General features: G+C 60.3%; 1 protein-coding gene across 2 annotated transcripts; it reads left to right on the top strand.

Annotated features, from left to right (window-relative positions):
• The first annotated feature begins 1,175 nt into the window (after positions 1-1,175).
• On the top strand, positions 1,176-8,456 carry CNPY2 (canopy FGF signaling regulator 2). Of its 2 annotated transcripts, none has more exons than XM_074979722.1 (6): positions 1,176-1,247; positions 2,643-2,770; positions 3,094-3,209; positions 3,877-4,074; positions 4,728-4,824; positions 7,688-8,456. In XM_074979722.1, the coding sequence occupies exons 2-6, from the start codon at positions 2,671-2,673 to the stop codon at positions 7,729-7,731; spliced, it is 555 nt and encodes a 184-aa protein (XP_074835823.1). In that variant the 5' UTR covers positions 1,176-1,247; positions 2,643-2,670; the 3' UTR covers positions 7,732-8,456. The 2 variants fall into 2 exon arrangements, with proteins under 2 accessions (XP_074835823.1, XP_074835824.1); XM_074979723.1 differs by having other exon boundaries at positions 1,188-1,233.
• The last annotated feature ends 3,828 nt before the right edge of the window (positions 8,457-12,284 follow it).

Consider the following 12,284-nt stretch of genomic DNA (forward strand, 5'->3'; position numbering starts at 1 on the left):
TGCCCTTCCAGCCAGTGGAGTCGGCAGGAAGGTTTTGTGTCCATCACGATTAATCTGGTCCCATAAAGTTGGTTGGTGCTGTGCATGAGCGGGGGGTGGCCGAACACGGCAGTTTACGGCTCGTGGGAATCCTCGCTCCCAGGACAGAGCGATGCTGTGGACCTGGGTGGTGGTAGGAGCATTGTCCTCCATCAAGTATCCCTGGTGGGAGCTCATCACAATGTGGCAGAGATCCTGGTGAGTTTCCAACCTGTCTCATGGATTAAAACCCCCCATTTTACTCCTGGGGGGCACAGGAACCTGTCTCCAGCACATTAGGGCTGCAAGTCTAGCCAATGTCACTATAATCTTGTCCATCCATGTGCAGAATTATGTCCACGGAGGCCTGTGCGAAGCTGCACCACCCCCCGGGACAGAAAACCAACCTGGGGGCGCGCCGCTAAGCAACGGGGCGGCACTGCCCCCTGAGCTGCCGCGGCAGCGCACAGCTTACAGGGAACCTGGGCCAGAGCTCTTGGCTTCCGCCGCTGAGGGGCTGCCTGGCCTTGGGCGCGTCTGGGCCGAGGTGTGGTTCGCTGCCCCAGGTAGTGGCACAGCCTGGGAGCCAGCCGGCCCTTAGCTCAAGCCCTAGAGATGTCCGCACCGCGTTGAGTCCGCCTGTGGGCAGTGACCCTGGCGGTGGACCTGGCCCCTCCATCGATAACAGCCCAGCGTGCTGGGCCTCCGCCTGCCCCTCTCTCTGCCTGCGGGGTGGCGCATCCCGCGCCCCCCAGGCTGGGCCGGCTGCCCCGGGGACAGTGCGCGGGCGCCACGGGCTGGCGGGGGGACTTGCTCCGTAGGGGGCACGTACAACCCCCACGTGGCCCGACCTGCGCCAGGCCCGGCAGTGCTGAGCCTGGCCCCGCCCTCCCCCGCGCGGCTGCTCACGTGGAGCTGAACGCCACGCGAGCTGGGGCTTCGCGGCGCGCCGGGGTCCTGCGGCCGCCTAAGCTGCCCTCGGCGGTGCCTGAGCCGGGGCCGCCCCCGCCGGAGGGACCATGGCAGCCGCTACCGGGGCTGGGAAGCGCCGGCCCGCCCCGGCTCGGCCCCCCTCCGTCTTCCCGAGTCCCCGGGCTGGGGCAGCGCGCGGCGGAGCGAGGGTCCCCGGCGCGGGTCAGGCGGTCGGAGGGGGCAGCCCCGGGGGGGGCGGGGCCTGCGCCCGCCGGAGCAGCGCGGGGCCGGGACGGGTCTCCGGTGCGGGGTCGGAGGTCCGGGAGCGGGTGGGGGGGTCGCCGGGAGGGGGGTTCACGGGGCCCGCACAGGGGGTGTTCTCCGGGGCGAGCTGCAGAGCGTAGGGTTCCCTGCAGGGGGTGTGGGGCGCGGCCAGGGGCTCCCGGGGGGCTGGGTTGGTCCCTCTGTGGGGCAGAGCGGGGGGTGCGGTGGGAAGCGGGAGGTGCTGGGGGGCAGGTTGCAGACCCGTGGGATGCGGGTGCCCCCCCCGCTCCACGTGGCTGGCTCTTGCCGTTCTCGGTCCGGAGCTGGCGCTGTGGCTCCCGCGCGGGCTGGTGGAGGGGACTTGTGGGCACTTTGGTTCCGTACCAAGGCCCCTGGGGTGGCTGTGCCAGGGGAGAGGCCGGCTGGGCCCTGACCAAGCCCAGTAACCAGCCAAGAGCAGCTCTGTGGCCTCTTCTCTCCTGAATCCGGAGGGCCGGGCCGGGCCGGGCTCCCTGCACTTGGTGCTGGTGTAACCCGGCACCTGGGTGTGGTTCGCTGTCCCATGTAACGGTACCTGGGTCACGTCACAGAGAAGGAATGTCCTGAACTCCTGAAGGTGGCCTCTGGCTCACCGCACAATTGGTGTTCTGTGCTCGGGGGCCAGCCCAGCAGACAAAGAGCCGCTGCTGGGAGGACGGCTTTGAAACAGGGTGTGATGTGCTGTGGAGCCCCTGGTAACCGGGTTGGGCTCTTGGGCCGTGGCCGAGCTATTCCCAGGGCAAATTTACCCTAGCAGGTTATTTGGGGGGCGGGAGGTAGAAAAAATTTGCTACCCCAGGGTCAGTTCTCAGAGGAGCTGTTGTCCTGCACTAGCTAGGCCTTTTGTGGGGTACTTTTTACTGGTTTCAGCTAATTCAAAGCTCTCGTGTGGAATAAACATCCACGCAGGTGGGGAGGTTATAATGATGCAGCAGTACAAGGAAAATCATACCAGCCTTAGGGTGTGTCGGTGTCGCCTGCGGTGAGGCCGCAGCAGTGCTGTGATGCAGGCAGTGTGGTCTCACTTGATTGCTGGAGGAAAGCTGTGCTAGTGATAAAAACAAAACCTCATCCCCCCAGCGAGGGGTGGCAGGTGTATCGCCAGGAGCACTGATCAGACTCAGGCTTTTCAGTGCTCAATCTTTTGTTGCTTAGGGTGTGTTTTTCCACACCCCTGAACAACTGAAGTTTTGGTGCAGAAAGTGGCAGAGTTGAAACCATCTTAGACGCTTCTCCCGGGTAGACAAGCCTGAGTGTGGCTGGTGTCAGCTGAGGTAACTGGGCAGGATTCGCTGTAGCAGAAGCAGAGTTTGCTTTAGGTTTCCGTGGTGCCTGATGGAAAGCCGACCCTCACGGGGCCTAGAGGACCTGTAATCTGGAAGCACCGAACCCTTTCTGCCTCTCTGCAGGTCACTGTGCCAGCCTGCGGCCGGGAAGATGAATGGCTGGGTTTCACACACACTCTGCCTGTCCATCGTGCTGGTGTCGCTGCTGAACAATGTCCTTGCTGGGAGTAGTCAGGATCTCCATTGTGGAGGTGAAGGGGGTGTTTTGTGCTCAATTGCCGTGTGACATTGGCACCCATGCCTCGGTTTCCTCTGGTCGCAAAATGGGCATGTGGTTACTGAATGCTAAATAAGTGCAGCTCACCGCTCAGGCTCTGACTCCCATTCTGCCGGGCGCAAGGCACAGCCTTGGGAGACTGTCTTCTTACTGTACCAGATACAACGCACCTAGCTGGCGATGCCTTTCTGAGGTGCCTCTGTCTGCAGAGGGCAGCTGGCTAACTGCTGCCTGCTTTGCTCCCTGTGATTCACTATCTGTCACGAGTGCAGCTGAGCTCTCTCCCCTTCTCCCTAGCTTGTCGGGCCCTGGTGGACGAGCTGGAGTGGGAGATCTCTCAGGTGGACCCCAAGAAAACCATCCAGATGGGGTCGTTCCGCATCAACCCAGACGGCAGCCAGTCAGTCTTAGAGGTAGGGTGTTTTGCAGTTGCTCAGCTTGATACCATTCTCCAGCCCTGGAGAGGCAGGTGTCTTCGAAGGCTCAGGTTCAAGGGAGGGAAAGGATGGCTGATAAATGACAGTAGAGCCCTGCTGGAAAGAGCAGCTGTGTGAGGGGGGAGAGGGCTGGAGAAGGTTGTGGGCGCTCAAGCTCTGAAAGGGTTAGTTTCCCTCCGCCAGAATGGTTCTGAGGTGGGTAGAGCCACCCAGTGAACGCCCCCTTAGCCAAGGAAGAGGAGTGTCTCTTTTGATTGGAGGCACTAAAAGAGTGAGCCAGGCTGGGACGTCCGGAATGGTTCCTGCACAGTGGCTGTGCTGGCTCTGGGGAGGCAGCATTGGCTGATCTAGCAGGGGCTGGCGCCCAGGACGCCTGGATTCTTCTGTTCCCAACTGCGCAAGGGGAGCGGGTGGGACTGGGATGAGAGACGCCTAAGTGCTGGGCAGAGCTGCCCCTCTGGCTCGCTGTGCAGACTCAACCCAGTCGTTTCACCTTTGTGTAAAGAGTGAGTGTGCGGTCTCTGCTCCCTGAGAGCCGGGCTCAGCACGGGTGTGACCGAAGGCGCTGGGGCAGCTCTCTCGGGGTAAGCAGGGAGGTGAGTGTACCCTGCCAGGCATGTCGGATCACTGTGGCTCTCCCCAGGTGCCCTACGCCAGATCGGAAGCTCACCTGACGGAGCTGCTGGAGCGGGTCTGCGAGAAGATGAAAGAGTACGGAGAGAAGGTGGATCCCTCTACCCACCGGAAGAGCTATGTCCGTGTCATCTCCCACGACGGGACCAAGATGGACCTTTCCGGGACCAAAATTGATGGGGACGTCACATCCTCCCTGAAGTTTGCGGTGAGTGCAGCGCTGCTGGGTATAGGGGGAGCTCCAGCCCTTGAGCTCGTCTGCCGATTGACAGAGAGTCTCTGCTGAGAACCAAAGTCAGCCACAGCAGCCTCTGCCCTGCTGGTGCTGGGTGCCCAGCTGCTCTCTCTAGCAATGGCACAGAGCTTAACCTGACCTTTCCAGGCGGCAGAGCCCTGGCCTCTTCCAGGTCTGACCACAGTGCACTGCCACTTGCAGACAAGGCCTTGAGAGATTAGGAGAGGGTTGCTACGGCTATGTAGAGCAGGGTCCGGCCCCCATTTCTCCTCTCTGTCGTTGCTGTCCCAGTTAGGGTGTTAATGGTTAACCAGTAAGCTGCACTCTAAACGGACGAAGTTATTGGTTATTGTTAACTGGTGGGGGCAGAAGCTGCCTCCTGCCCACCACGGAGCTGCTTGGGGCCCTCTGGGGCAGGGGGCGTTCTAGCCGGGCATCAGCAGCCCCCCTCTGGGGCAGGGGAGCCGCTCCAGCCCAGCTGGCCTGGAGTGCCCCTCCCCAGCACCCTTTCATTGGTTAAACTTAGTGTTTAACCAGGTAGGTGATGAAACGGGATTTTACATCCCTGGCCTGGGTGCCGGAGAGGCGGGATGCAGGTCTCTGACCCGCTCTGGCTCCTGTTGCAGTGCGAGAGCATCGCCGAGGAGTATGAAGATGAACTCATTGAATTCTTCTCCCGTGAGACCGACAACGTCAAGGATCGGCTGTGCAGCAAACGGACCGGTAAGCGAGGCTGCCCCGGGCGGGGGCCGGCCAGCCAGGGAACACAACAGCCACGCTGGGTCAGACAGGGGTCCATCCGGTCTCCTGACAGTGGCCAGTGCAAGGTGTTCCAGAGGGTACAAACAGTGATCCATCCCTTTGCCAGCCAAACCATGTGAGCCATCCCTTTGCCAGCCATTCCCAGCTAGCTAGGGACACGTCAGATGCTGTGCCCTGCCCATACAGGCTAATAGCCATTGATGGGCATATTCTCTAGGTCCTTTTGAACCCAGCTAGAATCTTGCCCTTGACGACGTCCCCCAGCAAGGAGTTCCGCAAGTCAGTGGTCCACAGTGTGAAGAAACATGTCCTTTGAGGGACAAATGGAACCAGGGAGAGGGGCAGTGTGTGTGTGCGCCTCTAGAGGGCTGCCTGGAGGCCAGGCCCTGTCAGTAGCTGCCATCTATGTTCAGAGGCTGGACAACAGCTCCCATGTGAAACTGGGGTAAGTCTCAGCCATGGTGGCTGGTTCTGATTGGCCCCTTGGTAGCTGCCTCAGCAGAGGGCTGAACTCCCCTCTCAAGAGCGAGATGGCCCCCAGAACAGACCGAAAGGCTCTGGCAGGACGCGGGAGGGAGAGGGGGTGCAGCTACATATGGAGTTTAACCCAGATCCTGTGGCTGGTCCCCGGGTGGTGTTATCCCCCAGTTCCCGTCATGCACCAGCACTGCTGTACCGCTGGCACAGAGTGGCTGCTGCTCTCCAGCCCCGAAGAAGCTGCCTTCCTGTGACGGGGAGAGCGGTCCCCCAGCATCATGCTCCAGATGCTCTGTGGCGGGAGGGAGGGAAGTGAGAAATGGACTCGCCCCTGTGAGGCCTGGGGTGGCAGGGGGCTTGATGCATCTGCATTGCCTTTCCCACATCCTCCTTGGCCAGTTCTTTCCCTCTGAGATGCTGAGCTAGGGTCATTTGCCCCACGCTATAGGTGGGGAAACTGAGGCAGAGTTGCAGTGCCTTGCCCCAGCTTCCGCAGCCGGGCTGGGAATGGGGCTGAAGTGTGCTGATACCCACTGATCCCTGCTGCTCCTGGCTTGCTCTTATCCTGCAGCATGGGAACGGCTCTCCGTCCGGCAGCCCTTTCAGATACGCTCTGACAGGTTCACGGACGGACTCTGAGGCACGGGGCTGCAGCTTGCCCTCCCAGCCCCTGTGCGGCCGTCACTCTTGGGCTGTCAGACCTCAGGGACTGGCGAGCCAGGGTGACTAAAATTGTGCCAAGGATTCCTGAGACAGGGCCAGGGGACAGTGGCTCCTCTCCCAGCCAGCCAAACCTCATCTGTGCCGGGAGTTCTTATTGGCTGCCCACAGCTGGGCTGGGATAGGAGCCGCCAGTTGCTGAGTGTGATTCAGGGGCTGAGTTTCCATCCCGCTAAGTTATTTTTGGACAGCAGCCCTGGGAGCCGCCTGATGTTGGTTCTTTCTCGCCTGAGCTGTTGCGGAGACCTGGGCTTTGCACCTTCATTCTCCCGTGTCCACAAACGTGCACCCCTGACGGCGCTGCATCCCGCGTCAGTGCCTGTCTGCAGCCGCTCTGCCCCATCAGCCGCTTTCTTGCTAGCCGCTAACTAAAGCCTGAATGTTGCGGGGGGCCGGGGGAGCACGGTGCTCCCCACTACTTGCAGGTCACTGCTGTGCCAGCCAGCCCCTGCTCTCTGGCAGGCAGCCAGATCTTTCAGGCCTCACGGGAGCCATGGCCTTGGACGGCTCAGCTAGCTGGCCCCTTGACTGCTGTGTGCTTTGGTGAGCAGGTGGGAGTCCCGCGGGAGTAAGATGCTGGTCTCCTGTGCCCTCCAGCTCCAGGAGGGAGGAGCTGCCCCTGGAAAGGTGCCTTCAGCTTGAATGAGAGTTAAACTCCAAAGCACAAATTGTTGACCCCACTGCCCCTTTTACAAGAGTCGGGGTCTTAGGCCAACTGTTATCCAGGGACCTACCCCTCCCCAGTCACTCACGTACAGGCGGCTGCTTTTCTTTCAAGAGTGAGGCTGCTGTGTGGTGCTGTTCTGTGTTAGAGCTGCTCCATCCCGCCCCAGAGGTGGCTGCATTTCAGCGAGGATGAAATGATCCCCAGGTGGATGAAGTGCTTGGGTGCAAAAGTTGCTAGAAATGCTGTGCTCAGCAAAACGGCTGTGGCATCAGGGAGGTGCTTGGAATAACCCAGAGTGAGCAGCATGTGGGAATCCTCTTGCATATTAAAAAAGGGTTATGGAGGCAGTGGACTTCCGGGGCCGGTAAGCCCGTTGGAAAGGGACATGCTGCAGTAGCTGCTGTTTCCTGAGATTGGACTTGAAAACTGAACCAGCTTGAGGATTGGCAGCGAAATGCTTAGACTGTAAACTCTTTGGGGCAGAGACAGTTGTCCGCATCTGTAGGGAACTATCACAACAGGGACCTGGTCCCAACTTGGTGGCCTCCAGGTGCTACCGTAATATAATGAATACGGGGACATTCAGTGAGATCGAAAGGTGGCACGTTCCCAGCTGAGAAAAGGAAGGCTGTTCTCCACACATGCCGATTAACCAGTGGGATTCACTGCCATGAGATCTGACTGAGACCAGGAAGAAGATTCAGGCAGGGATTAGACATTGGCCGTGCTAGTAGCCAGACCAGCCAGAGAGAAGTAAGTGCAAGTTGTGTGAACCAGCCTCTAACTCTCAGGGCGCGGGAAGGTCTGGAGGAGATTGTCCCAGAACTGCCTCCTGCAGGGTTCTTGCCCTTTCTCTGGTCCTGGCCCTAGCAGGGAGGAGGCCTGGGATTGCTTGGACCGCAGCTCTGATTCAGTCTGATCATCCCCATGTTCTAACAGCTTGTGCCCTTGTGTGTGCAGATCTCTGTGACCACGCCCTGCACATCCCCCACGATGAGCTGTGAAGCACGAAGGCCTGGGTCAAACCAGACAGTCCCCTCCAGGGGACTCCTCCCCTGCCTGCCGGCGTTGCCCTGTGAACCCGATTCTTCCTTGGGGAGGAAATCAGCATGGGAGCTTCTCCTGGAGGGAAAGAGGGCATCCCCCTCGGGACCACTTGATTTCAACCTGCCTTTGGACTGGCACGGATTCCTTCCTTCTCCCTTCCCCAAGGAGATTGGCAGATGTGTCTGGAAGGGCCAAATCAGGATTTAGCCCCTCTTCCCCCTGCCTGCCAAGTCTGGTGCTTTTCTGTCTTATTTATTTTTGTTGTGCGTCCACCATAACTCTTGGGACAGGAGTGCCATCAGTTGGGTAGAGGAAAGGGGCCTAGTAACTAGGACTCCTGGGTTCCTTTCTGACTCTGCCACTGCCTGACCATGACCAGGAGCAGCTTGCTTAGTTCCTGCTTTTCTGAGGGCTCAAGGGGAAGGAGGATTTCCTTCGTCATCCGTTCACAGGAGCCATTTCCAGCCACCGGCAGTAGGCGCAACAGTTACATGAAGTCAAATGCCAGCTGGTGAAGATGGGGCCAAGGCACAGGGTGGAGATCCAGGGCAGTGGGAGTCGGGCTGCTTTAAAGGGCTTGTTTTTAAACGTTGCAGGTCTCTTATTTGAAGATCTCTCTCTAGGCTGCAGATCACTGGGATCTCTGGCTCAGGGTAGTAGAATAAACCTCTGGCCCCGCTGCGGTTGGAACTGCTCGCCCCGGTCCTATTCCCTGGGCATGCGGGGGAGGGTGGGGGTGGTGAGTCTTAGAAATAGGTTCTGAAGGGCCTGCTGGGGCTGATTCCGTAGGGCGGTTTCTCGCACTGTGGCCCTGTCTACATCAGCTGCTTGCAGCCTGTGGGAGTTAACAGCAAGCGAGGCCCGAGACCAGTGTTTTCCACCGCGTCCTGCCCTCGCCTCAGGTGCCAGCTGCCATTGTGGCCAGCAATGGGGCTTGAACCAGGGTACCCCAGAGCCATAGGCCTCCACAGCCTGAGCTAGAGACAGGCGTGGCAGCTGCGTCCTGGGGACATCTTGCAGCATCAGTGGCAAAGTCCCAGGGCAAAGGTGGTGGCTGCGTGGAGTGTTTTCTGAAGGGATGGCGGGGAGCAGCTTCTGCAGCTATGCTGGGATGAGCATTAGTGGCTGTTCTGAGTCTCTCCCATCCCCCCACCTCCCGCCCCAGTGCTCTGGCTGATGTAAGCTGCCCCTGCCCCCATCCTAGCCAGGAGTGACTGGGGGAAAGCCACTGGGAGTGGGCCCCAAGGACTCAGCTCTTTGAATGGGGGCATGTGATGAAAAGCTCAGGCACGTACCAGCTTTCCTTGGTCACTGGGGCAGGTGCCCAGGGCTGGGTGTGCCGAGGCAGGGGGAAGTGTCCCTTGCCCCAGAGTTCGCTGGAAGTGAACACAAGTGGAGCATGTGGAACTTGGCAGATTTCGGCCTTTGACACCTACTGCTGGTTCCCCAATATGTACGTTACTTCTGGAGGTACCCTGCCCCCGTTCCTGCTGGCACATCCGTCTCCTTCCCTCTGCTCAGCTCAGCTCAGCTGCTGGGGTTAACTCAGCCGTTGCTGGGCTGGTCAGAGGAGTTGGCTCCACAAGTTCCTGGCAGGGCCTGAGACGCCCACTTTGTCCGCAGCACGCCCCACCACAACAGGCCTGCCCTTTCAGGTTGGTCAGTGGCAGCCCTACATCCCTAGGAGCCGCAGGCTGCTCAGCATGGGGTGGTTGCCTGACTGTGTGCGGGCACCACAACCTGCTCTGTGCCCCTGGGAGGAACAGACAGACCTGTGCTGGTGGGGGTTGTGGCTGTGCATTCACCCAGAATTCAGAGCAGCTCTGAGTGGCCTCCTGGTGGTTGGGTGATGGGCCCAGCAAAGGAAGAGTCCTTCCCCTGGCCGATGCTGGGAGGAGCTCGAGGGCTGTTAGCCTTGAACGATGGCCCAGGCTGTCTGGTGCAGCTGTTGTGCAAGTTGGCGTGCCTGACAGCAGGTCTGCACTGGGGTGCAGCACTGGCCTGCTGTGTGCAGGCACATCTGGGCACAGAGGGAGGCTGGTCCCTTCCAGAGGGCAGCTGTGCTAGATTGTTCTTGGGGTGCAGGCCTGGGAACTCTCCAAGGCTGCTCACATTTCCCTTTTCTCAGGCCTGTTCACGGGGAACGGTGAGGGTAGAAGAGCATGGTGTGGCAGCTTAACGAGCAGCTTAGTGCAAGCATTCAACACCCTTAAGAGCCTTTTTCTTCTCCTGCCTGGCAGCAGGTCTCCCTGGTCCCTGAGCAGCTCCCCTTGGTGCTGGTTTGCTGCAGTAGCCTCAGCTGTTACTGTGGGGTCTGCCACTCTTCTGCAGCTGCTGATGGATCAGGGGTTGCGGGGGTGTGTGCCTCCTACCAGCAGCATGTCCGGTGCTCCCAGGCCCAGAATAACAGCCTGGCCTTGCTCAGGTGCTGGGGCTGCCCCTCAGCGGTGAAGCAATTGGCTCCTGTCCTGCTGCCCCAACTGCCAAGTTTAAGCAAATATTGTAGAGACATGAACAAATATTGACCCCACGCACCAGAAAGGAGCCTGTGCCTCTGGAGATGCAGCGAGCGGCCATGTGTTTCAGCCCTACTTGAGTTGTCTTGTGATTTTGGCCTCTCCTCTTCAGGAGCTCCCTGCCCCGCTGCACTCAAGTAGCTCGGCACCTGTTGGCAGCCCTGGATTGACGGACAGTAAATTAACAGAGAAGAGAGTCTAGTTGTAAATATGTGATGCTCTGAATCCAGCACCCCACTGGGGCAGGGAGTTTGACGTCTTACAGCACATCCTAGTAGCCAGCAGTGATCCCGCTGCCCTGTGGGGGACAGGACAAATATCCCATCCACCCCGGGGAAGGAGGTAAAAATGACCTTTCTGAGGCAGCAGTGGCAAAGGCAGAGCTAGGACAGAAGCTGAGCCCTGGCTTGCTAGACCCCTCTCCCTGCTCTAAATGCGATTGTGAGAGAGGGACCAGACCTTCAGAGGATCAAGCTCACACCCCACTCATCTATCGAATGGGTGGGGGGAAAAGCCCAGAGGTGTCCCAATAGAGTCCTAGGGGCGGGAGACCAGTCTGAACACGATCTAGGGAGCTCCAGAGAGGCCACTTGTCCCCTCCCTTTGTCTCCCCGAGCCTTCGGTGTCAGATGCTCGAGCTGTGGTCAGAGACCAAACTAAAAAGCCACTGCACCAAAAGGTGCTGCCAGGCCTGCTAGTGGGGGGTGGGGTGAAGGGGGCAAAGGGGCAATTGCCCAGGGCCCTGGGCAATTTAAAAGGTAGTAGGAGGGTGGGCCACAAGCGTAGGCATGAGGGCAGCAAGTGGAGCCCCTTTGGGGTAGGTTAGGCCCCAGCTCCAGTCCTTCCACCCTCCCCGTCTCCCATGACAGGGGCCAAGAGGCCCCATCTACCCCTCGGCCTGAGCCACAAGCCCTGCTCCCCCAGCCAAAGAACCCCTGAGCACTTCCCTGGCTCAGCAGCAAATACCGGCTGGGCTGGGCTGGGCTGGGCTGGGCTGGGCAAGGGGAGGGGGGGCATTGCTGCAGTTGGCACAGGCGGGGGATGAGGCTCCGACTGGCCAGGTTGTCTTCTGGTCAAGAGGAAGCATTCAGGGTTTTGCCGGGGGTGGGGAGGCTTGTGGCTCCAGCCGAGGGAGGGGGGCTGGGGGGCCCACTGAGTGATCTGCCCTGGAGCCTGGCACTGCTGTTTGAGAGCTACAGACGTCCCCTGTGGGAGAGGACATGCGGAAGGGTGCTGCCGGAACGGGAGCCTGGCAGCGGGCGCAGCAGAGGGGACGCAGGATCACAGCCAGGGTAACACCATCTGCTGCAGCCGAGCTGCAGAGGAGGCCCCTTGGCCAGCAGCCTGTTACACGCTATTTCCCCACCTCGCCAACCGCCCCCGTCCAGTCACGTGTTTGCCACATGAAGCGCATCAGCCCACATGGGCAGTGCCCTCGGGGTCATCTCAGTGCAGGGGCCCAGCGCATCAGCCCACATGGGCAATGCCCTCGAGGTCATCTCAGTGCAGGGGCCCAGCGCATCAGCCCACATGGGCAGTGCCCTCGGGGTCATCTCAGTGCAGGGGCCCAGCGCATCAGCAAGGACAATGCACTCAGCAAACTCCCTTCTCAGCGGCACCGCTCGGGGAGGAGAATCCCTGGAGGGCTCCAGGCTCAAGTCAAGCGGTGCGTTCCCCAGCCGCAGGCAGGACTCGCACGCAGGACCCTAGAAATGGAGCTCTGCGCACGGCTCCCAGGCGAGCGGTTCCCTTGCGAGCGAGGTGGGCAGGGAAAGGAGGCGAGGCGCTGCGGCGACACCCCCCACTTGCTGCTCCTGAACGCGGCGGGGAGGCGACCGCGCCATTTGCCGGGGCGCGGGTGCGAGGCGACCACCTGCCGCTTGCCGCACTAGGGCGAGGCGGTGAAGTGGGCACGCGCCACGTGCCGCACGAGCAAAGTTGTGAGACGACCACGTGCCATCGGCCACGCCAGGGCGAGGCTGTCAGGCGACCAC

Source organism: Carettochelys insculpta, chromosome 29, assembly GCF_033958435.1.
Source record: "Carettochelys insculpta isolate YL-2023 chromosome 29, ASM3395843v1, whole genome shotgun sequence".
In the NCBI taxonomy this organism is placed as follows: Eukaryota; Metazoa; Chordata; order Testudines; family Carettochelyidae; genus Carettochelys; species Carettochelys insculpta.

Bases quoted from the DNA above. Each gene is read 5' to 3' on its own strand.
- CNPY2 (XM_074979722.1), top strand. From the start codon at position 2,671: ATGAATGGCTGGGTTTCACACACACTCTGCCTGTCCATCGTGCTGGTG. The intron at 3,210-3,876 runs GTAGGGTGTTTT...GGCTCTCCCCAG, and splicing joins GCAGCCAGTCAGTCTTAGAG to GTGCCCTACGCCAGATCGGA. The intron at 4,075-4,727 runs GTGAGTGCAGCG...CTCCTGTTGCAG, and splicing joins CATCCTCCCTGAAGTTTGCG to TGCGAGAGCATCGCCGAGGA.